The following is a 25,795-nucleotide window of genomic DNA, read 5'->3' as shown; positions in this document are numbered from 1 at the left end:
AGACATGATTTTAACATTGACTTACGAAAGTTTGACTTAAGTTTTAATCGGTTTTGTGACCTAATTCTAAAAAAGGAAAAGTGCATTTACTCTGAGTTCTTTGTATGTCATTTATTTGAGTTACTCCTCACACAGAGACAGCTGTGATAGGCTCCAGTGCCCGGGGACTCTAAGCTGGATAAGCGGTAAAGAAACATCATGGAAGGATTTTAGGACTCAAAACATTAGAAACTATATTATAGTGAATATTGAATATTGCACTTTATTTTGAAACTATAAAAATCGTTTTAAATAAAGACAAATACATTTTGTCTTTATTTTTTTATCCAATAAGATTGTCAAGCATACAAACGCTTTCACTAAAGCCTGCCATAAAATGTTTCCAGAAGCTGGAGTCACTCTGCTATCAGTCTGCAAACAAATGGGGTCAAGATGGCAACTGCATGCAATCTGTTTCTGATAACACAGCAATTAACTATGATAAATCATTAGAAAATCTCATATCTGGTGCTTCTCATTTAAAAGAAACTTCACATTTTTTTAAATTTTTTTTTTTAATGCTCTTTTATACTTGCAAGGGGGTTGCTGCGCAATTTCTACTCCTGTGGCTGAGCCATTAGCTTGCTCAGAATATCACGCTGTGTCCAGTGTTGGATGGTGTTTCAGTCGAGCTGATTTAATGCAACTTCCCTCAGCTAACAATATCTCAGGACGGTGGTGGTGCACGGGATTTATTGAATAAAATGTTGAATTAAACAACTGTTTTTTAACTTCCACTCTGTGCTACTGCTAATTTTATATTGAGTATTTCTCCTGTACTGTTTCTATGACACATATCTAATCACACGTTTAACTTATGACAGCCAGATATAGACACGTGGTAGTAGGTGAACTTTGAGTTATGAGTTGTTTTGCCGAGCTAATGCCTTAACACTGGAACGAGTTATGTCATCTTCAAGCTGCTTTCATTTGTTCTCCTTGACATTTACATTTTTGTATGCAGATACAAACTATGTGGTCTGGAAATCCCCAAGCTGTACCCACTTGTTTGATCTGTCATGCCAACCAGTCATCTGATTGCCTCTTTTATCAAATTAAGTGGGTCCCTCTGCTGAGGATGAGGACAGGAAATTGTAACACTCTCCATTAAGGAGAGCGGTTGCTATTTATGTTGCGATCACAACTCTGCCTCTGCACCCGAGGGAGAGACCATCCCCAATATCTGCACTCAATAATGGATTCAGGTTTCTATTTATACTGCCTTCACTCTCTTTCTCTCAGTGTCTCTGTCACTGTCACTTTGGCAAGACTCATAATAATTATAGCTGTTGGCCATCGTGAAAAAGCTGTTACAGAAATAGCCGAGGCCTCGGTACACTGCGCAGGCGGTTATTTTAGAGAGTGAGAGGCATATAGGTAACTTTAACTATCAAGCTGCAGGGTACAGTCAGATTTTATAACTCGAGAACTGGGTTACAGAGACTGAAAGGAAAACACTGAATAATACTCTTTGAAGACTTTTTATACTTCGTAAGTTTTATTGGGCCACACTAAAATCAACTTTCAGCAATTGAAAGGTTATTAATTCAAGGAAGATTTCAATATTTCTTTGGCTCACTGACTTTTCTGGCTTTTGACTTTGCGTATCTTCTAGAAAACATGCAAAACTACAAGGCTGGGAATAAAACCACATGGCAGTGGCAGGAAAAGATTGTGGTTATGAATAACAAAACATTTAAGGAGTGAGCGTGGTATCCATGTGACAGCTTCACACTGGCTGAAAGGATGAAACATGTTTGTGTAAGGTTTTCTTCGTGGTTATATACAGTCATATACATATACATACATACAGTCATACACAGCTACGTGCAGTCAACGGTTCTTCTACAGTCATTCGTTATACCACAGTCCCTTAATGACAGCAGCGCCCTCTGCTGGTACAAACCAGTGACTGCAGAAGTACTCCACTCCAAACATGGCTGCCCTAGCAACTGCATGGGAGGATGATAAACATTACTCGGTATCTGTCATAGTGCTCATTATTTCATTTATTCCTAAACTGCCTTACATTAGACAGCCGGCTGTATTTGAATGATATGTTTTCTTTTCTTTTTGGCGCGTTTTACTTTCAGTTTTCGGGCCATCTGAAAGTCTAAAGAGCTAACGTTAGTCAGTGCTAGGTAGCAAAGTTAGCTTTAAGAGACGAAACTGCTTGGTAATTTTACAGATTTGTTTATTGCGCTAATCAGTAGTATGCAGGACTCTGACATACGCGCGCCATTAATAGTTTCATTGTTTTTGAAATGTTTTTCAGAGCTTTTGTTGCTAAATTTGCGTCTGTCCGATAATGGATGCTGTATAAATAACATGGTTACAGATGCCAATGTCGTTGAGTAGACTGGGGATTTATTATCGGACAGAACTTTCTGGACTTTTGAAAATGCAAAAAATCTACACCTGAGGTTGTTGGCATGAGCAGCACTTGTGTTTTACTAACACTAACTGAATATGAGCAGGGGGAGGAAGAGCCTAGTGTCCTGCAGCCATGCACATCACCCCTGCTCAGCGGTCAAAGTGCGGACCACAGGCTGGCCACACAGAAAACTGCACAGTTCCTCAGGGAGGCTGAGAGGAGCAGGAGGCAGTAAGTAATACTGCTGCTGTCACTTCTTCTGCGTTTAAATTGAATTTCTAACACTTTTTTTTATTTACATCGTCAAAAGTTTCATATCGATGTTATCTTGATTTCTCATTCACTGAAGATGAGTTGGAAACAGTCAGCAATGTGCCATTTAAGCGATGCTCAGTTGGTATTAAGGGTCCCAAAGTGTGCCAAGAAAATATGCCCCACACCATTACATCACCACCACCAGCCTGAACTGCTTGATATTTCCTCTTTTTCAGACCATTCTCTCTAAACCCTGAAGATAATTTTAATCACAGGTCATCTTGACCATGTCTACTTGTAATTTTAATTGTTCTAATAAGGTGAAATCAGATTATTTGTAATAATGTGTAACAGATCAAATGAATCGCTGAACTTTTCATAGGATTGAGAAGTTGGAGAAAGAGAGGACGCTGATTTCTCAGTGCAGAAAGAATGGCTGGGCGGATGTGAGTGGAGAGATCGAAGAGTACGAGAATGTGCTGGAGGGACAAAGAAATGCTGAGAGTAGGTCTTTCTTTACATATACTAACATTTTCACCTGACATTTTAATGTTGCGAGGTGAGGTTTTCATTAACCTGTTCTTTTTTCTTCAGAGATAAATCTTCAAAAGCAGCTCATGAAGATTCATAATGGTGTGAGGAAATTTCAAAGACATCTAACTGATGTGAAACCAACTCCGGAGTGTGAGTTTTTACTCATTTATGTTAAAGTGGACCATTTCTGCTTTTCCTTATTCCAGTCATATATATTATACTGTTGGTAAATGCTCACATTAAACAGAGTGAGGGTTTTAATTAGTAATAGCTGGTATTTGTGCAAGAAATCCCTGTGAGCCACAAGCTCAGGCTTCAGACCTCGCTTAAAACTCCCCTTTAGACTGTTTTTTTCTGCTCCTGGGTCTGGATGATGTCAAAGAGATGGGATATCCCTAATATGGACATCTTACTCCAGCTGCTATTTAAGCGTTCTGTTCTCGATTGGCAGCCAGTCATAAAAATATTACTTAAAGGACAAGGAGCTAAAACAGCTCATTTCAGAGTAAACGAGACTTACTATGAAGTAAATGGGGATGATTTTGAACTTTTAATCATGCAAAGCTGATGTAGTAAAGATCCAAGAGTAAATAGCTGGAAATGGAAATGAATGTAATAGGTCCTCTTTAATTTAATTTCCACTATTGCAGAGTATTCAATTCAATTCAATTTTATTTATATAGCACTAAATTACAACAACAGTCGCCTCAAGGCACTTTATATTGTAAGGTAGACCCTACAATAATACATACAGAGAAAAAAACCCAATCATGTGACCCCCTATGAGCAAGCACTTTGGCGACAGTGGGAAGGAAAAACTCCCTCTCAACAGGAAGAAACCTCCGGGCAGAACCAAGCTCAGGGAGGAGCAGCCATCTGCTGCGACCGGTTGGGGAGAGAGAAGGAAGACAGGATGAAAGATATGCTGTGGACGAGAACCAGAGATTAATAACAAGTGTGATTCAGCAGAGAGGTCTATTGACACTTGTTGAGTGAGAAAAGTGACTGAAAAGGAAATACTCGATGCATCTGAGTAGTGCACTGCTCAACAAAGTTGTCTGCATTGTTATATGTATAGAGTTCTTATTGTCTCTGCATTTCTTGGATTTTCAGTGATTGAAAAACTGAAGGAAATCATGTCAGAGGTGGAAATTTCTATTAACAGCGTGAAGGAGGAACAGCGCTCACGGTAACAGCATAAACCAAACAAGCTGAGTTAGATGTAGAGGCTTAAAATCCATTTTAAAATATGTCATCCATATTAAAGTAAACTACCTTTAACTTAAAATGTAATAATATTTAACATAGTGAAGCAAGCAGGTACATCGCACTTGTACATGTTGCATTCGTTCGCACATGATTCCAGCTTTATGTACGTTAAAGGAGAGAAAGAGCAGCCACCGTTTAATATTTTCTGGGGGTGAACTTTTGTACTGATGTCAATATTTTGTTAAAATTGATTTGCTTTTCGTTCAGCTTTGAGGAATTTTTGAAGGAAGAGTGGACATGCAGACAGGAAATCACCGCTTATGAGAAGAAGATTGAAAACTGGAGCCTTGCTGTCAAAACGAATCCCAAACTACCCGCAGCTCCCACTGTTAGGGTGTGTCTCTGTCTCGTCTTCCTCCTCTCTGAACTTTCTCTCGTGTTTGTCAATTAGGTGGTAAAATATTAGAGAGATGAGTTTCAGTGAGAAGTCTCAGAATTAGAATAAGATAAATAAATAGCTCTCTAACCAACACAGTGGCAGTTGACTTTATTTCAAAATGCACCCTGAATTCATAGCTGCCTCTTTTCCATAAGACCAAACCACCCGACAGAGACCTGCCAGCAGAAGTCAGAGCGCTGGAGGTTTTCCTGCAGAAGACTGGAGGCTCTTATGGTGGCTGGGACCAATATGACCATGAAGCTTTTCTTAAAGCAAGTAAACCATTACTGTTATTTCTCTTCCTTTCACTTGCTGATCATGTCATACGGTCAAACACTACTGCTTAAACTAACGGGCAGACTCAGCAGCTGCCAGCCCAAAGCTTGGTGACCTCAGCGCGGTTGTCTGTCTGTAATCTGACTCACAGGTCTGGGTGAAGCACAGTGGGGAGCCGGGCTACAGGAAAGAAGCCAAGCTGTATCTGCCTGGTAGAACAATGGAGGAGATAGAGCAACACGAGGAATGGCATCAGGAGCTCATCTACCTGCAGGACAGGAAGAAAGAGGTAATGACAAAACATGTCTGAGCAGAATAGAAATCCAACTATTATCTATATATGTGCGCATTAGACAAACGTGAAGGTGAGGTTGGAGAAAAAGCACCTGTGAACTTCACTTTTAGCTCATCCTCAAGGTTAAGGCCATATCTGTTGTTTTATGGGAGCATTTCCATTTTCGCACTATAACCTTCATGCATGCTGCTTACAGTTTCACTCCTCACTCCTGAGTGAAATTAAACGGTATTCAATGCAGACTATTACAGTAAAGTTGCTAACAGAAGATTCTGGATTTTGATAGATTTTGCACAAAATGATAAAGAAAGAACTTCATGAAATATCAAATGATGTAATAGCTTTAAATACTGCTTTGCCGCACGTCCTGTTTGTTAGATGGTGATGATTGTAATCTTAGGGGCTGGTCCTATTGGTTGACTCCCACATATCACCATTATGCTAACATCAGTAATCGGGTCAGTGATATGATATGCTGATGCATTCACGTTTTCTCTGGCTGTGGTTACTACTGACCATGTAGTCATGTATTACTCCTGAACTCAAACACTTTGGTTTTTCAGTGAAGATGTTTGTGAACCACCTCTACTTCTGAGTGGATTAGAATTTTCGGTAGTTTTGTGCAACACAGCCAACAGATTTTGCACTTTACACACTACAATAACCTTTGAGTTTCATTGATGGTGAGCCAGTTTGACCTTTGAGTTTTCAGACAGAGTTACAAAAAGCATTTAATAATTTATTATGAGGGGAGACTTAAAACATCAGCGCAGAAGTTCTGCTGACAGTCCACTGTTTTTAACTGAAAACTAAGCAATCATAAAGAGTTCGATTTTCATCTTCACTACATATCCCCCCCTGATTAGTTTGAAAAAATGGCGATGATTGAACATTACCTCACATTTTCTTTATGTGTTAACATTAAATAGACAGCACATCATAAGAATTTTTTTGCAACCCGTGCTGCTGCTTGTTAAGTATTTTGTGGTTTCTTATGTCACTGCTTATTTTTATGCCACATGCAGGCTATTCAGCGCTGGAAAGCCAGCAAGCATCAGGAACGCCAGATCAGGATACAGACTCAGGAGAAGACAGAAGAGGCAAAAAGGAGGGAGAAGGAGGCCAAAAGCCAGGCCCAGCAACACAGGTGAGCCAGGAGTGTGACACACTAGTATGAAATAAAAAGGAGATGATGCAGGCGGGTTGATCTCCTAGCTATGCCGGTTAAATTCAACCCAATGTTGTAAATCCCAGCTCATGTTATGAGCACCCAGTTGATTGATGGATTTTTGGGGGTGTCGTTTGTTCATGGTATATAATTTGTTTTAGGACTGAGGAGGAGAGGAGGGAGATGGCACGGCGTCTGGAGGAATGGAGGGAAGAAAAGAAAAGGAGGGAGGAGCAGGAAGAGGAGCAAAGACTGGCTGAAGAGATTCAAAAGAGGAGACGGGAAAAGGTGCTTTTGTGCTTGGGTGTCATTTTACTGTCGCTGTAGTTTAGTTTAGTCAGGGAGCACTTCTGTGTAGTTATGCACTCATTTAATGTAAAAATGAAAATACAGAGTAAAACCAAGGAGTAAATATGTGCATGTTGTGTCCTGAACTGCTTTTTACTTTAACCAATTATGTATTCATACTTTTTATTAGGAGGAGCGCCGCCGGCAGCTGGAAGTGAAGCTAACCGTAGAGGAGCAGCTCCGACTGAGGAGAGTAGAAGAGGAGGAACAAGAGAGGAGGAGGAGAGCAGAAGAAGAGAGAGAAAGAGAAGAGAGGAGAAAGGAGGCGACAAAGAGCATCAGGCGTTTTAATGAAAGGGTACAAAAGTGCCAAAATTACAGACACAAGGAAACACAAGATGCGATGTTTGCGTGTTTTAAACTGAGATGCCTTAAGTGACTGCTGTCAAATGCCAGATTTTCAGATTTCTGGTGTTAAACAGGATGTTGCTCTAGATAAGAGCGCGATTTTCATCAGGCGAGGTTGTGATGTCAAAACACTGAGAAATACAAGGCTCGTCTCTGCCTTTCTGCAGGATCTTCATAGGGTGGAGGCAAAGCGCCATGAGAAACAGCTGAGGGAAAAAGAGCAAGAGGAAAGGCAGAGGAGACTCGCTGCCAAGTTGAAGGAGAAGGTGAGAGGTTTGTTTTCTTGTGGAAAAAGTAACAGTTAAGTCACTAAATCGGAAAATCATCATTGTGAAATCTTGAAATAAGATTAAACTGCGTGTGGGAAAAAGGTTGACGTTTTGTCCTTTTTTCCACATTCAGGTGGACAATCATGTCAACAGAGACCCGTCCAGGCTTACCCGCCCTACGAAGGGATGGGAGGAGCGGCTGAAACACATTGGACCGTCGGGAGATGGGCCAATGCTACAAATGTTTCACAGGTTTGCCTCTTAAACTTAATTTTTTTTCTATAAATCGTTCAAGTTTCTGTCAAGAAACATTTGGTAATAATGAGTAATTTATTTCTAAATGACTGAAATGTTCTTTTTGTTACAGAGCTGTTCCCACTTGGAGACAAGGCCTGTGATGAAGTCCTGCATTGTGTTCAGAATCCTTTCTATTTTTTAAAGAAAATAAAGATATACACCGCCCGAATTGTCCCTTTTTAATTTGTCATATAACTTTTAAGGTGCAATTCAGTTCAATTTTAAACTGTGAAACTGTTATTTTTAAAATAAAGATTTTTATTGTGATGTGCCGTTTACACTTTAGGTACATCGAAGTAGTATGAGCTTTTATTTTGAAACTTAAACGTACCGGAAAAGGATTCTCATAGGTGCGAAAGCAAAGATGGCGGAAGAGGAGAACGAGTTTGAAGAATTTGAGCAAATAGACTTTTTAAGAGATCGACATGTACGATTCTTTCAGCGAACACTTCAGGTGTTACCTGAGAGATACGCCTCGCTGGAAACGACCAGGTCAGTTCACCGAAATGAACAAAGATGCTCTAGTTTGTGTGTTTTGTGGAAGAACTTCACTAGCAGCTAAGCTAGGTGGTCTTCACAAGCAGTTTTGAATGGAGGCTAATGCTAGTAGCATAGCATAACTGCAAGCACCAGCTTAGCCAAGTTATGGCAGATGAACAGATGTATTAACACAATGCAGTGAGGTGTTTATTATTAAGTGATAGGTCATGTTATTATCATAGTCATCAAGGGAATTGGTCTCACCTACGTGTTGCAGCGAACTGTAATTTGTAAATTTGAATATTAACTCTGTACGTGTTTCAACTTTTTTATTTAATTAACGGAAAACGCCGCTTTACAAACTATAAACTAGTGTTTCGCTATAAAGAAAATGTGTCTCTAATGTAGAACGAACTGAGAGCTTTACCATAATTTAAGCAGAATAAATGAAATGAAAAGTAAGTACTAACTAGTACTTACTTGGCTAACTAGGCTGTGATCTGATGTGATCTGAAGTAAGAACACGAAGCAGGTGGTTGAGAGATATCCATAAAAGAGTAATGAAAGTCACCAGAAGCAAGACGGAATATTTCAGTTCAATTCAGTTTTATTTATATACCGCCAAGCTAGTTGCCTCGAGGTGCTTTATATTGTCAGGTAAAGACCCTACAATAATACAAAGAACCATGACCGGTTGGGGGTGAATGGATGAAGACAAGAGAAAGACATACTGTGGAAGAGAGACAGAGATTAATAATAACTAATAATTAAATGCAGAGGTGTATAAATGCACAGTGAGTGAAAAAGATGACTGAAGAAGCATCATGGTAATCCCCCGGCAGCCTACATCAATTGCAGCATAACTAAGGGAGGATTCAAGGTCACCTGGTCCAGCCCTAACTATATTCTTTATCAAAAAGGAAAGTTTTAAGCCTAATCTTAAAAGTAGAGAGGCTGTCTGTCCCCAGAATCCAAACTGGGAGCTGGTTCCACAGAAGAGGGGCCTGAAAGCTGAAGGCTCTGCCTCCTATTTTACTTTTAAATACTGTAGGAACCACAAGTAAGCCTGCAGTCTGAGAGTGAAGCGCTCTATTGGCGTGATAGAGTACTGTAAGGTCATTAAGATGGCGCCTGATTATTCAAGACCTTGTATGTCAGGAGCAGGTTTTTAAATTTAATTCTGGATTTAACAGGGAACCAGTGCAGAGAAGCCAATATAGGAGAAATATGCTCTCTCTTGCTAGTCCCTGTGAGATCTCGTGCTGCAGCATTTTGGATCAACTGAAGACTTTTCAGGGAGTTTTTAGGACATCCTAATAATAACAAATTACAGTGGTCCAGCCTAGAAGTAATAAATCCATGAACTAGTTTTTCAGCATCACTTAGAGACAGGATGTTTCTAATTTTGGAGATATTGCGCAAATGGCAGAAATGTGTGTGAATGATAGGGAAGGAGGTGTCACAGTGAAGAAAAATAAGTACCTGACATCAACCATCCAAAGCTATGAACCGTTCAATAAGAGGTGAAGAAGAGAGTGCAGGCAAGGTGGAGTGATTGTCAGGATAGCAGAAAGAGTGAAAGGTACGGTTTACAAGATGGTAATGAGAACTACTGTGATATATGGTTTAGTAACGGTGGCACTAACTAGAAAACAGGAGGTGGAGCTGAAAGTGTTAAGATGTTCGAGAGACGTCTGTCTCGCCCTAGCAGCGCCTGTCCCTCTCCTCCTCTTCCGTTCGCCTCAACATAAGCTCGTCATATTCTCTTATATGATTTACTCTGAGGTGTTTGACGAGGTTAGCGGTGTTGCCACAACACCTCACTGTCTTGCCACATGTATCGCAAACCGCGTCTTGGCTTTTTGTGGAGGTAAAATACGTCCACACATGAGCCATTGTTGTGAGTGCGCAAGCCAAGGGGCTGCCACACATTTATACAGCCGTATTTCGCATATGACTATGAAAGGCGGAAGAGAAAGTAGTTCCTTCCAATTTAGATGATCATAATGATATTGTTTCTTTCCACTGTGTTCCTGTTAATGATAAACTACAAATTTACCCCAAATTACTAAAATATCAATATTTTAATATGAGAATCTATTCTAGAGCATAAATAACTGGTATTGGAGGAATAGATATTTCAGTATCCGCACACCACTACAATAAACCACATCTTACATTGCCTCTGATTTTTTGCATTCTCACAAATATATTTGTAATAAGTAAAAAATGAATGTAAATCTCACCTTGTTTTTAGGTTGACCATCGTGTTTTTCGCCCTGTCTGGTCTGGATGTGCTGGATGCCCTAGAAGTGATTGATCGGAACGTCATGATTGAGTACATCTACTCACTACAGGTTCTGCCTACTGAGGATCGTAAGTCACACATTTTCCTACTTTTATAACTATTTAGCAGTTGGCAGTGCAAAAAAAAATCATTGTCAGTAGGAATATTATTTTTTACAAAGGCTAACATTAAGTGGTAGAGCAATACAGCTGTCAGAGTTCCTGAATGCATTAATCAGGCATTGCATCTCTGCCTACATTTGTGCCCTGTTTCTTTGGTGTAAGATTCCACAGTTAAGTTTAACTGGTTTAGTACCTAAATTGAACTGCACTAGAAAATAAATCAAAAAGATTTGAAAATTATGGAATTCATCATCAATCTCTGGTGCTGTTAGCAAACGGGATGCTGGTAGGGGGTGAGGGTTAGTGCGTGTCAGTCCCTAAGATATCATCATGATATTGCAGAGAGACTGAGTTACTGTGGGATTGATGGGCTCTTGAGAGGTTCAGCTTTCTGCCTTTTTAAGATTTTTACCCCAGGATACATTTCGGGTTTTTCTCTTCATGTTTGTCGACTTCAAAGCTGTCGAACTTGAAAGTCTGGATTATGAAACCAATACCGACTTCCAGGTGTTCTCCTCGCTTACCCTGTTACATTCATTCATTCGTCAGGGAAAGTTGGACTCTAAATCTTTAATGACTTGGGTTTTTTTTGTCTCTAACAAGCCAATCTGTGCCATCTGTTTAGATGCCCATTCAGTTAATTATTCAAGCCATCAACAGAAATTACAGAGGGGTAGCCATGCCTGATTGGTCTCGGTTTTGTTGCTGCCATATGTTTGGCGTCACATTAAATTTCTTGTCATTAGGTGTGAAAAACACAACTCAGGAGGCACTCGAGATTTCCTAATGTATCATTGGTATGGAAATAGATCTCTGGCATGAAACTGCAGATGTTTCGAGTGATTTAATCTTTATATTTATGCATCAAAAAATGATAAAGGTGTTGTGGAGCAAGTATAAACTCAACAATAAGTGCGAATAGCACCTGCCACTCAGGGCATAATGATCTGTAGATGTAATGGTGATAAATGTGCCACATGTAACAACTGTTTAATTATCGTATGTTGAAACTGCTGGAGCATGCTGTCCACTGTAAGTGGTGTTTCTGTCATAACCAGGAGATGGCAGCAGTGTTCTTTTTATATTATTATTTTTCGGGAGAATAAATCTAGTAATGCTTTCTTTGTCCCAGTTTTTCTTCACCTGTGTGGAGTGACAACCTTTTGTTAAATATCTGCTCTTCCTTCCGCTCTTGTCTTTTTTCAGAATCCAACCTAAGTCGATGTGGGTTTCGGGGATCATCACATATTGGAATCCCTTACAGCACTAAGGTACAGCCATCGCCCACCCCAGCATGTTTTTTGAGGTTATGTTTTGTAAAAACTAAAGCATCACCTTCTTTTGCATTAGTCTTAGAGGCGGCTTCACTACTATTATCCCTATTTTTCTGTTGTTTTCTGTATTTATGGTAATCCTGCTCCAAATATTTTGTTATTCTTCCCTCCAGCTGAAGGATTAGTAGTCAGAACTATTACCATTCTGTCTACAATCTTTTCCCGTATAGCTTCAGTGGTAAAAATAATATCTCCTGCTGATGTTTTCTCCAGGGCCCAGGTGTGCTCCATCCATATGACAGTGGCCATGTAGCTATGACCTATACTGGGCTGTGCTCACTGCTGATACTTGGAGATGACCTTAGCCGGGTTAACAAGCAGGCCTGTCTGGCTGGTCTGAGGGCGCTGCAGCTGGAGGATGGCAGGTCAGAGCGCACACACATACACGTTCTGATTTCCTTCAGAAGCTCGATTTAAATACACCTGAGGTGGTGGAGACAACGAGCAGCCTTAACACGGACTGACTCACATTTGATTCTGCAGTAGCAGTTCTGTGTGCAAGTCTCCAGGCACCCTGATAAAAGATTGTACAACAAGAAAACAATACAACGCTTGCAAATCTTTAGTGGGGTAGATCAGTGAAACGTCCCTTTCTGTTTGTGTAAAGAGGTTCAGCTGCACATTTATTCCCTGAGATATCTTTTCTTATGTTATTATTAAAAAGAAGTGCAGTTTGATGATTATGTCTCAGTGTTTCTACATGATAAAGAAATGCTGCTGAAATGAATCAGTCAGCATGACTTCCTGGGATGTCATTGTTAGAAACGAACATATAAAACTACTGAAAATGTCCTGTAATTATAAGACAGAAAGCCTTTGTTCATTTCCAGAAAATGCATTTAGTTTTGGTTTAGTGTGAAAACCACTGTAAAAACACAAGAAACAGACAATTCTACAGTAGATGGTGGAAAAAAGAATCTGTTCTGTCATTCAGTTGTTTATCTGTTATTTAGTTACCTTGATGAAGTATGAATGGCCATAGGAGAGATCTTTATCAGTGGAAAAAAAGATGCAAAACTACAGTTAAAAGTCTAAAATGTATGCCCTCTTTCATCCAGTGGGCCAAATTAGAGTCTTTGCTGAGCCGATTCTGGACTCAGGGCCTTATGTTTGACACCTATATGTTCTATAAATTTAACGACTCCCTTCTAACCATCACAGCAGGATAAACCTTCCCAAAGCGGCATTATTGTTGGCATTGGTCTTTGCTCGTGGGAACTGTGACGTCACCACATCCCTGTAACTATTTATAGCTGTGCTTGAGGCGTGCTGCCACAACGCAGAAACAATCACTGGATCGGTGCGGGAATTAGAATAGAAGAAAAGGAAACGGGCAACAAAGCGATCGAGAGGATTTTGGCTCATCTGGTCAAATGACCGATGAGCCGGTGCCGTGGCCAGACGTCTGCCAAACATCCACTCTTCCTATAAGTCGGCCAAAATTTAATCGAACTTGTGGGTGTTTTTCCATTTTCAGAAGATTCACTAGTCCTCCAAGAATATTGATCCGATTTTAGTGACACTTGCACACAGTGACCACCTACTAGGTGTTCAACCAAATTTCAGTCAAGGCCGAGGTCACGTGTGTCGTTTTCCAGCCAATAACCTGCGACCTGAGATGGATCGTGAGCTTAGATCTCACATCTTACTTTTTCCACAAAATATCTGTGCTCTCTGTAGCATAGAATAGAATAGCTTTTTATTGTCAATGTACATGTAACTTTTGGTACGCCCATCATTCATAAGGGCGACAACGGTAGCCAACAACTGCCAGTATCTTTGACAAGTTCACTTGGTGTTAAGAAAAGTAACAGCCGCCTCACTAATGATTAAAAAAACAGGTCAAAAACGACAGTTAGCAACATTAATCAGCAACCTCTGAACAAACACATGACAAATAAGTGTTTACTCTGCGACTGCCAGCTCTCTTAATGCGGCACAAACAATGCCTTAGCAGTTTTATCTGAGAAGCTTTATAAAAATCAAATTCGTCTTCAGAATGGACAGCAGGCTTATTTCCAGTTGTTTATGTAGCTCATCCGGCTTTACTGCTTCCTCTTTCTTCCAGTTTTTACGCAGTGCCAGAAGGAAGTGAGAATGATATACGCTTTATCTACTGTGCAGCCAGTATCTGTTACATGCTGGACAACTGGTCAGGCATGGACATCCAAAAGGCCATTGAATACATCCGAGGAAGTTTGGTGAGTAGATGTTAAAAAATTAAAAAATATGAAATGTAGCTTCCTGATAACTGGGTGCAGCTGTAAACAACAACACAGCGCGGCAACATTTGAATGAGAAGAACAGGCCACCCACCTTCAGTAGGTGGCACTCTGCCGAGAAATACTTCATTTATAATAAACGGAGGGGGCTGAGCAGTGCGGTGTGGTCTTAAAGCTGTAGCAGAGTGTTCTTTTCCCCCTCCCGACCAGGAGGGAAAACACATTTTTTGCACCACACTGATATTTTTTATCAAGAGCTCAAGTCGTCGAAGCAATGCGGGTTCCACTAAATCCTTAAATTGATTCTGTATCAGGACAAGCTCATATAATTTTGGCAGTTAGCACAAGAGGCTTTTATTACATAGTTTATCATTGTTTCACTGGTGTGTTGATAACAGGCTTCATACTTTTGGATGGATACCAATTTTATTTTATTTTTTTTGCTTAGCAGGTTAATTATTCGTGAATGTAAGTATGCCAGAAGCAGTGGGTGGTGGGTGGTTATGTATCAGAGGGCCTGTTTATGAGCAGCCACGTATCCATTTACAAACCTTATTGTTGAGGCGTGATCAGATCATACACAGGGACAAAACATGGTTGGACTTTCCCGCGTACCGCCTATCGTTTAGTGTGAGTTTTGTATGAGCTGCTTATTGTAGCAGGTGGCGGTTTTTCATAAATATGTGTAGAAAACTGTCGTGTTTTATGACAGTTTCAGCTTCTTTTAAAACAACAGGGTAACCTTATCTGGGCTTTTTTTAAAGAAAGAAAAAGGAGTCGGAGCTCTGCGAGCTGTCTCAGTGCATGTTTATGTATTTTACTGAGATTATATAGTTTCTAAAAACTGAAACAGATTGCAACACAAATGTATTTAATCTTTTTACTAAATTGGGTGTCAGTGTGAATAAATATATATTCAGAAGACTGATGTGGTGATTTTTTGATCCTTGCTCACATTTGAACCGTTGTCTCTCTCTTTCTAGTCCTATGACAGCGGGTTTGGCCAGGGAGCTGGGCGAGAGTCACATGGTGAGTCTGATATTATTTTAATTGTTTATGTTATCAGATAAGTGAACATTGAGGAAGAAAATTATCGCATTTCGCAGCACAAATGTCTCTGAATAATGATTCGATTTGTGAGTTCATATCAGATCAAAGGATTTGTGGGTGTGTATGCCTGTGTCGCAGTAAAGGGTATGAACGTCCCCGATGGTGCTAAGTGCTTTAAAGGATTAGCCATTTAAATAACTCTCTATAGATACAGTACCTTGCCCTCATTAAGCTCTCCCCCGCTCAAATTAAACCGTGTTATTCTGGCACAAAAGCCTTCATCCTACATGCTCTTACACAAATACACACACTTCTCAGTAACACATCTACTGTCACCTTCTTGGCACAGTGAAGAAATCATTTTGTGGTAGCTTTGTGAGGCGCTGTGAACGCATAAATTGAAACCGCTCAAAGGCACAGATTCTAGTGTGTCTCAGTGATTTCCTTCCTTGAGATAAATTCGACCTCTGTGATTACAGCCTTCATTGAGACTCTGCTCTCTTCTGCAAGCATGCCAACTCTCTGTCTGAAGGCTGATTACACATCAGTAGAGATGCAGAGTAGATGCCCATACATCCCTAAAGTGTGTTTGTTCAGCAGCAAGGCCTCCCACGCTGTTTGCTTTGCACTGTTTTACTGATAATTGCGTTAAATGCATAAAATGGGGTATTATTAAAAACTATGTGCAGGGTATACTTTTCTCCTTTTTCTTGCCATGCATGGTTGTTTTCTTAAGATGGTAAGAAAACAACATTTTTGTCATAAATAGACCTCAGAGAAATTCCATAGATGTCACCCTTCGTGTTTAAACTGCATTATCAGTGTGTTTGGGCTCATTGTCATGCTGACACATGAATTTGCTGCCAGTCAGGTGCTTTCCAAATGGTATTGCTTGGTGGATCAAAAGCTGATTGTGCTTTTTCACATTTGTAATTTTACCGATGTTGACAAGATTCCCAACAGCAGTGAGTGAAATGCAGCTCCAAATCAGAGCCTCCACCCTGCTTTACAGGTAGCTGTAGACACACTGTTGCACCTCTCTCCTGACTTCCACACATTTCGGTGATGATTTGAATCAAAGAAGTCAAATCTGGGTTATTCACTAGTATAGCTCAGCTAGCGCTGTTCGATATAACGATATATATTGGATGACGATATAAAAACATCTATCGTTTCATTTTACGCTATCGTTTGTTTCATGGTGTCGCAAAATAAACTGTTTACGGCAATATTTTTTCATCGTTCTGATTGTCACTGTAGAGGCTATATTAATTTCTTAATATAAGAGAAAGTTCTCTCTTTCTCTTATATATAATATAACCACACTACTGAGGGACAAGCGTCTGTTTTTATGTGTTGTCGTTAGCAACAGCGACGGTAACACCTTCGCGTGTCCGCTTGTGTATGTTCCACATAAACCTTTCACAATAAAGCTCAAGATCCTGTTGAGACTTTTCAAAATAAACTGAATCACGTGAAAGAGCAGATTTTTTACGGATGAGAAGTAAAAATGAGCCGCCAGGTGCTAAAAAATAAACCTTAGACTCAAACGTTAGAACAGGCGTTTCCCCGCAGCACGCCGTGTAATAAATACAAAGAAAACGGCGGCCGTTACAACTTATGTCTAAAAATGTATAGTTTCATGCATCGGTTAAAACACTCGACTCCGGGTACAGGACGCGCAGCTGGAAACACTTCACGCAAGTCGAGCTGCCCGAGATTCACAGAATTTACAGAAAATGTTAAATTTTTGTGATTTATATCGGTATCGGATGATAGAATTCTTATATCGGGATATGAGATTTTGGTCATATCGCACAGCCCTAAGCTCAGCCTTTTCTCCCTGTTCCCCCTCCCTTAAGATTTTTTTTTTGTCCTGTTTCATAAGGACATGAATTTCAGATTAAGTTCATCTCCTGTAGATAGTTATTATTATTATTTTTTAAGGCAAGCCACTTCTTCTTTTATCTTCCACTTTTCCTAATTTTAACCGCACAGTATGCCGCAATGTGCCAATTTTGGGTTAGTAGCACTTTGGGAATCACCTTGTTGGTCCAAAAATACAATTTTATCCTTGTCAATTTATGTTATATTTGGCATTTTTAGAAGATTAAACTAAAATGAGAATAAATTATGTGCTTTTATTTACAATTTAAAATTAGTCCTTGCCAAGTTGTCTGTTGTAACACTAGTTCATCCCGTGAGTTTGGTTCATTTTCATGCCACCTCTTTTTTTACATCTTTTGAAAATGTTTCGGTCGAAGGACTTGCCTGAAAATGAGTGGAAAAAGCAGCCAAAGTCCAAAAATGAACTTAGAAACTAATTTTGGGAAAGCCTGGAGAACTAGTGCTCAAGACCACTAGTAAGTAAAATGACAAGAAGGTCATACTCCCCAGATTATTTAAAATAAACCAATGAAAGTTGGCTCAAGCTTTGGGACTTTAGTGTATGTGTTGGCACAGGAGGAAATAAGGTTACATTCAGGTGTGAATATTTGTTATACTTTCCAAACAGAAAGCTGCTTTTAGGGTCTATTTTTATTATAAAGCCGATTGTTCCCAACCCTGCGGTTAGAGTCAATGGTTAGGATTCCCCTCAGTTCTGTTTGACATTTATATTTATCTCCTCTTCCTTCGCCTCAAGCAGAAAGGGAGCTAGACATGGCTGATTATAGGCAAGTGTAGCATGTTGGCAGATTTACACTCGTGACCCAAACACTTCACCACGCCTTTTCTTTGTGTCTCCCCTTCACACGTTACCACGTTCACACAAACACAGATAAGCTGGCAGTGATGTTCATAATGTGTGGAGGTCAGCTAGAGCAGCTGTGATAATGAAAGCAGTTGACAGCTGGATTGTAGAAGATTGCTTATGGCTGCTCTGATAACAGCTTATCATCAATCAATCAAAACTCTCACGCTGGTATTAGTCCAGCTGTATGATGCTCTGTTTTTCAGCCCTCAACAAAGCATCTCTAAAGGTTTTTCTCTTCTCGTCTTACGTTTAGCCTGTGAGTTATTTGAGCCCACACACAGATATAAAATCGGTGTTTTGATTGCCGTGCCCTGCAATCATCTTGTTTGTCACCAAAACATATGAACCACCGGCGCTGCTTTCCAGTTTGAATACATTGTCAGATTAGTCAAATTTAATGAGCCTGTGTTGTGTTTCTAGGCGGCTGGACGTACTGCGCCATAGCCTCTCTGTGTCTGATGGGTCGACTGGAGGAGGCACTGAGTCAGCGGGAACTGGACCGGATCCGGCGCTGGTGCATCATGAGGCAGCAGAGCGGTTTCCACGGCCGCCCAAACAAACCCGTAGATACATGCTACTCCTTTTGGGTGGGAGCTACATTGGAGGTAAAGACCAGTGGGACAGACACGTGCACGCATATAGAGACACCGTTTTGCATGCATTAAAAGTGAAGCTGGGTGCTGCACTAAATGGCAATTAAAATACCAGCAGTTTAAGAGGAAGTGATTCCTGTGCACCAACATGGATGCACAGCCAAACCGGATACCGAAACACTAAATAGGGAAGCTTAGATTGCAGCACACAGTAAGGAAGTGCTGCTCTTTTTCCTCCTACAGAGGCTATTACCCTACATGTTCACACTGGGAACAATGTGGGCCTGTCGATTGTCTCATTTATAGAACCTTTTAAGAAGTTAAGTTTATGAAATTTCTCTTTATTACAGAATAGAAGATGTTACACTTTAGAATATATTGGCATTCACTAAATGTGAATCATTTTTGAAAATCTCACATCGTCTAAACTCGTGGTTTACTGGGGGATTTAATTGCTTGTAAGCCACAAACCCCTCTGAAACCCTTCAGCGTCACCTGATATGGACAGGGAAATGTAATCATCTAGTTACATTACAACAGCTCGGTGCCGTTGAGTCCCCGTGGTATTTCCGGCTACTTTTTTGCCACAGTTTTTGAATTTTTCAATCGGATGTGAAGGAATGTACAATGAAGACAAACTGGAGGGACAAATATTTTTGCCCCTGAGGGAAAAACTGACCACAAAGTAGGCTGGGGACAGAAAAAGTCCCAGCATGTTATTTCTGTCCTTCAGCCTGCACAGCATATAAAACACCGGGACATTTGGTAATTAATACATAGGTTGGTTTTCACTTCCATATAGGCTAAAAGCCTGACCTAAATACACACACACACACACACACACACACACACACACACACACACACACACACACACACTCGTGCTAAAGCAAACCCAGTGCAGGAAAACAGTGGATTTGTGGGTTGTCAAGCGCCAGAAGGATTAAAATTTCACAGTCAAACAAAATATTTGCAGATGGCTCACACTGAGGTTTGATGTTTTCCCCCCCTGATGTCTGTATATAGAGGGAGAATATCAAGTGTGTGTAATCACTGGTTTTCACCTTTGTGGAAATAAATGTTGTCATATGTGTGTGACTTCTCTAAACACAGTCTGCTCTGCTTCTTTGGAAATGAGTGTGTACTGAGCCAGTTTAATCTTATAATAAACAGCGCTCTAAATGTATACCAGTGCATTTGTTTTGTTAGAGTGTCTTGCAGATGTTTTCCTTTTTCTTATTACCCTTATTTTCCAGCTGTTAGATGTGTTCCAGTATACAAACTTTGAAAAGAACCGGAGCTTCATCCTGTCCACGCAGGATCGGTTGGTGGGCGGCTTCGCCAAATGGCCAGACAGCCATCCAGGTAAGCATCTCACAGTACATGTAGTCATTAGGTAAAGTGCAAAAAGTACCCGACTACTCAAAAGCCTAATGTGGATTCCACCCATAGTTTTTACAAAAATCAGTTTTGCTGTTTGTTTGCATAGAGGTTATTTTTGTAGAAGCTCGATTTAGGTTACTATGCTTTGCTGTGGCTCTAAATATCTCAAGGATAAGAGGTGGTGGATGTAAGCAGTTAGGAAACCTTTATTTTCCTCTCTCTCTTACTGAACAGTTTCCATGCCCTCCACCGGTACAGGGAGGTCAGGGTGGAGCTGTGGTTGCCGGTTTTATTTGAGATCAGCGGATGAGCTCTTGTAACCCTAAACTTCAATGGTCTAGTTGCTCGTCTGGTCCGTATTTGTGCTTTCTTCCTCGCCCTTGTAATGTGTAATTGATGAGGTGGTTGTTGTTGGTAGCCAAGGACACAGCAGATCGGGCTCCTCACGTTACAGGAACAAGGCAGGGGAAGACAGGGTGGAAGGAACAATGAGGTGAACAGGGCAGGTAGACAGTGTGATGACAAAGCCGTGTGAATATACATGTACAAAGGAGAGTTTTAGGAAATAAAAGAGACTGCAGCAGTATGGGAACAGATACCGCTGGACTTCTGTGTGTGTGCGTGTTTGAGCTGCGCAGTCATGCACAGGAAGGAACTGGCTTGGGAAGATGGGACAGCAACAATAGCCTGGAACAAAAGAAGGTGTTGTGTATTTGTTTAGCAGATCTGCACCAAATAAAGCCAAATATACTTTGAACATTTGGCACAGCCCAAGTTTGTCCACAGGTACTGTTTAACAATCTGATTAACAGGAATATGTGGGATTACACGGGGTAAGAGTGGCTGAAATACCAGTTTAAAGTGATTAAATTGAACCAACAAAATATCAGCTGTTTATTAAAAAAACCAAATCAAATAAAATCCACAGGTCTTTTCAGCTAACTTTTTTTTGCTGTAAATGACGTGACAGAATTTGAACAAACCAAATGGTTGTCACAAAGAAAGCTCCTGCCTTTATTGTATACGCGTGTCTCTGCTTTTATAACACTTACAAGAGACCGTTCGTGGCCCAAAGGCGTAGCTTAATGATCAAAGCAGCCTTATGCTGATTCATGTTGGAGAAAGTGCTTTGAAGTGGCATTGATCAATACGCTGCTGTGCAAAAGTCTTGAGTCACCCTTCGTTTCTTTATATTTTGCTAGGAAAACGGGAAATGGGTGCAGCGATTTATTGAAACATATTCAAAAATAAAATGGAATGCAAGATATAAGGGGAAAACAGAGGCTGTACAATTCTGAGGAGCATGAAAGTCAATATTTGGTATGACAATATTTATTCTTCAATGTAGCCTGGACTCTGTTAGGCAAGCTTTGTTGTCATTTCTTTAAGTAGTCTTTGGAAATACTTCTTCAAGGACATTCAAAGCTCTGTTCTCTGTCAAGATGATCCCGCACTGCTTCAATAATATTGAGGTTCGGGCTCTGGGGAGACCAATCTATGATATTGCCCCATTGTATGGTTTTTCTATCCAGGTATGCTTTTACTACTCTGGTAGTGTGTTTGGGGTCATTTTCATGTGGATCTAAATCTAAACAGAGTTTTCTGTATTTATATTTCCATCAATTTTTACAAGATCCCAACACCACTGGCTAAAATGCAGTGCCAAACCATGACAGAGCTCAACCATGTTTTACAGATGGCTGTGTAATTTAGCACACCTCAGCCTTCTCTCCCTGTTTGCCTTCCTTAAGAACGGCTGATGTTAATAGTAGATGGATCAGCTGAAGGTTCAGGTGCATCTCTGGTCCCGTGTCAGGTTTTTGCCATTTTTTTTTCCTGTTTCTTAAGGACATGACTTTCAGATTTGTCCAGTTTCTTCAATCTTTTTAAGAGCACGCTGCACAGCATGCTAAGATATGCCAAGTTGTAACGAAACGGAAAAGAAATGGAAAGAAACGGAAAGAAACGATGCGTTTGTGACAGGCTGCTAGTAACAAAGTGCCTAAAGATACTATTTGTCTGTCACACAATTCTCTGTGCTACCTGCTCGGACCCACACATTTAGCACTTAGCTGCTAAAGAGCCAGATAGAGGTATCATTATTTGTAACTAAAACAGAGCTAACAGAGGTGGCTCTGCTTTAATGTTCATCTGCATCTCTGGGTAAGTAAATGGTAAATGGCCTGTATTTTTATAGCGCTTTACTAGTCCCTAAGGACCCCAAAGCGCTTTACATATCCAGTCATCCACCCATTCACACAGACATTCACACACTGGTGATGGAGCCACAGCTACCCTGGGGCGCACTGACAGAGGCGAGGCTGCCGGACACTGGCGCCACCGGGCCCTCTGACCACCACCAGTAGGCAACGGGTGAAGTGTCTTGCCCAAGGACACAACTACCGAGACTGTCCGAGCCGGGGCTCGAAGCGGCAACCTTCCAATTACAAGGCGAATTCCCAACTCTTGAGCCACGATCGCCCCAGTAGACAGTTTGCTAAATGGACATTGATAATTTCCTTATCAGTCAAACCGCCTCAAACCTTGGACTGATGGAGACGTCTCTTCTGTTCAGCCTTTAGTTTGAGTCCTTGTTGACTCCTGATTGATGCCACTAATGGTGCTTTGATTGACTCTGTCTGTGTCCAATCATCTGTCATTTCATTATAATTCAATTACTGCTCATTTACTGGCTCGTGCAGCTTTTACTCTCGTCCCAGGGGAGGTGAAACGACCACAGAGGCGACCTGCATGCATTATTTATATCTACTTAAAGGTTCAGTGCAAGAAAACCATATGGAGGAAGGTTCTTATGTGAAATGAGGTTTTTGTTTTATTGACTGCATATGGATGGGTAAAGGGACATCCAGCACGTTCATCTTATCCAGTGGTTAAACTGGGGTTTATGACGCACGTCGGGACTCAAGACCATGCAGAGATTTTTCATTACTAGACCTTACTTGCCTTCTTGTTCCTCTACTTAAGAGGCCGGTCAAGTTTCATAGTTGTAGTCTTCTTGAATTCTTACATTAGACTTGAGCATGAAATTGGAAAGCTCCCAGTAATATGATTTCAAGCTAGTAACGGTACCAGCTCACCTTGATACTGCAGATAGAATATGATGATGGTGCAAAAAGTGCCAACAGCTCTCATGGTGCTGTATAGACTCTGAATCTGTTTAGTTATGTGTCTCCTTCCTCATTTCTTATTCTTTGACATATTTGTCACACTTAAATGTTTCAGATCATCAAACACATTTTAGTATTAGACAAAGATGGCTTTGTTGTACTCGAGTTATCTAACCTGCCCCGCCTGCCCTCTTTTGTTAAATCATAAATTAAATGTGCTTAACCAAAATCGTTTTGTTTGTTTTTTTAAAGCTGGGTTTAGTTTCACTAGCCACTCCCAGGCCTGATTATGGCTAGATTCTTGGTGAATCAAGAAATCACTTAAATAGAAGCTGTCTGACAAAGTGAAGCAGGTTAAAAGATCTCGAATAACGTGCACAACATGGCACAATCTAAAGAAACTCGAGAGCAGCTGAGAAACAAAATCTCTGGCATCTGTCAGTCTGCAAAGGGTAATAAAGCTATTCCTAAGACTTTTGGACTCCAGTGAACCACAGTGAGACAAATGGAGACGACTTTCAACAGTGGTGAACCTTCCTGGGAGTGGCCAACCTGGCAAATTTGCTCCAAGAGCTCTGTAACCTAGAATAACCTGGAACATCATTTAAAGAACTGCAGGCCTCACTTTCCTCAGTTAAGGTCAGAGTTCATGTTTCAACAATAAGAAAGAGACTGAGCAAAAATGGCTTCCATCTTTTTCCTCTGGCGTCATCAGTCAGTGTACGGGTACTGCAAAGGCTACAGACCTGTCACATACAGGTGTTTGTGCTGTGATGCATGTTATCATCTCTGACCTAGTTTCTTCTTTCCACTCTTTCAATCTCTCTTCCTCTCTGTCAGATCCTCTTCATGCATATTTAGGGCTTTGTGGTCTGTCCCTGATTGGAGAGCCCAATCTGAGGAAGGTCCACCCCGGTCTTAACATCACCCAGAGAGCCTTTCAGCACCTCCAACAGCTGCAGCAGACATGGAGAGACAACACCGACACCTGCGGACGTCAGCACTGAAAGCCGGATGAACCGCGGCGCTCCCTCTCAATGGCTTCAGTTATCAGCAACGTCGAACAGTTACCAGTCAAGGAGGACTGGACTTGTTGAAGAGGTTTGGCCACTTACCAAGAGGCCATCTCATGTGAGGACTGAAGAACGCTCTTCTTTACAAAAGCAGTAACTTTGGGACGCTCACTTTAAATCCATCCAGTGCAACTCTTCCGTTAAGAGCCACACGCCTCACGTTTTTTGCTGCCTTTTATTCGCACAGTAGTCAATAACGGTGCGGTTTGTGGTTCGTGGGAATAAAAACGTGCCAGAAAGTCAAATTTGAGCTGCTATAAACTTGAAATTTCTGATGCCTCCATTGTTCCATTGAGTTTTTAGATAATGGCCTTTTGAGCTTTGCTGCTCATCATCATTGTGAACAATATCTTCATAGCCAAGGATCAAAACTCTAAATGTACATGAGAAACATTGTAATAAGTGTTTAAGGGGGGATCCCTGGAGGGCTGGGAGCATCCACACTGTCTTTTTATCAGGTTTATTTGCTAAGATTATGCTATTGCTGAGTAATGTCTCTAAATTTTAAGATCTGTTAAGGTCTCCTTTTCATTCAAAGACTTAAAGAATTCGAAGCATAGTCTCCTTTTCCTTCTTTTGCTTTTTGTTTTGTTGCCCTTGTAGCATTTCCATCCTGACATTGCTTGTGAACCTGTTTAAAGCCTCAAGCTCTCATGTCCCAAAGGTGATACCAGGCCAGGTTTACTCATCTCCCAGTTTCACCACTGCAGGCTGTGTGCACTGATCAAGATTTAAATTAAAGAGCGCCTGGTGTGAAATTAATGGAAAAGGTGGTTATGGGTTTAGCTGCAGGCAAATCATTTTAGAAAATATGATTCTTTGTCTGCATTTTTCTCTGACGGCTAACAGAAAAGAGATTTGAGCCTCTCCAGGGAGTTTGTTAAGAAGGGGAAAACCACCTTCTTTCCTGCAGAGGTAGTAGCTCCCGGTTGTAGCAGCAGACCCCATCCTAACACCCCACAACTCCTGCATCCTGACCTGTGCTCATTCGCTAGCTTGCATGCTCCCTGCAAGGCGCTAACCAGCCTCAAACCGGTAAGAAAAGATGAGACAATAGCACCGTAGCTTGAGGAAATGTATTCCTTTGAACAGTGCAGTTATTTTCAGTGCAGAAAGGATGCAAGGTAACAACGGAGAACAATGAGCGTGAGCAGAATGGACCACAGAGTGTCAGGAAACAGAAGCAAGTGTTATCCCAACGAGCTACTTGCATCCCCCCCACCGAAAATGTTCATCACAAAGTATTTAGCAGTGATCTGACCCCAGACCCCTAAATCACTGAGGCAGAGCTGGTAGGGTTTACCGCACAGGTGCTCAAAGGAACACCACTCACATGTCGTTTAGGCAACCTTTTACTCTTGACCCGAGGCAGAGAGTTTTAAATTTCAAAAACAACCCTTAGAGTGACACACGACACTGAGTTGATCACAGCCACCACCTCCTGCCCTCACTGAGGTTCTCTCATTCCCAAATAACCATCTTCTCCCAGCCACATCCTTTCATACCAGGGTCGCCGTC

At 41.0% G+C, this 25,795-nt stretch overlaps 2 protein-coding genes across 3 annotated transcripts; both read left to right on the top strand.

Moving 5' to 3' along the window:
- The first annotated feature begins 1,939 nt into the window (after window positions 1–1,939).
- On the top strand, window positions 1,940–8,014 carry ccdc112 (coiled-coil domain containing 112). 2 transcript variants are annotated; one of them, XM_005722023.1, is made up of 14 exons: window positions 1,940–2,020; window positions 2,517–2,644; window positions 3,051–3,172; window positions 3,263–3,352; window positions 4,316–4,391; window positions 4,679–4,805; window positions 5,006–5,122; window positions 5,278–5,415; window positions 6,447–6,568; window positions 6,751–6,877; window positions 7,068–7,235; window positions 7,453–7,551; window positions 7,688–7,806; window positions 7,922–8,014. In XM_005722023.1, exons 1-14 carry the CDS (start codon window positions 1,976–1,978, stop codon window positions 7,950–7,952), a joined length of 1,509 nt encoding a protein of 502 aa, XP_005722080.1. In that variant the 5' UTR covers window positions 1,940–1,975; the 3' UTR covers window positions 7,953–8,014. The 2 variants fall into 2 exon arrangements, with proteins under 2 accessions (XP_005722080.1, XP_005722079.1); XM_005722022.1 differs by having other exon boundaries at window positions 2,514–2,644.
- Window positions 8,015–8,200: 186 nt separating this feature from the next.
- On the top strand, window positions 8,201–25,488 carry pggt1b (protein geranylgeranyltransferase type I, beta subunit). Its single transcript, XM_005722021.1, has 9 exons — window positions 8,201–8,343; window positions 10,589–10,707; window positions 11,947–12,011; window positions 12,288–12,439; window positions 14,143–14,275; window positions 15,280–15,325; window positions 18,522–18,706; window positions 19,950–20,058; window positions 24,045–25,488. Exons 1-9 carry the CDS (start codon window positions 8,216–8,218, stop codon window positions 24,209–24,211), a joined length of 1,104 nt encoding a protein of 367 aa, XP_005722078.1. The 5' UTR covers window positions 8,201–8,215; the 3' UTR covers window positions 24,212–25,488.
- Window positions 25,489–25,795: the final 307 nt, after the last annotated feature.

The sequence above is a fragment of the Pundamilia nyererei genome, unplaced genomic scaffold (genome assembly GCF_000239375.1).
Source record: "Pundamilia nyererei isolate P.nyererei 1_Seehausen unplaced genomic scaffold, PunNye1.0 scaffold00006, whole genome shotgun sequence".
Classification (NCBI taxonomy): domain Eukaryota; kingdom Metazoa; phylum Chordata; class Actinopteri; order Cichliformes; family Cichlidae; genus Pundamilia; species Pundamilia nyererei.
This window is presented reverse-complemented; position numbering and strand designations above follow the sequence as displayed.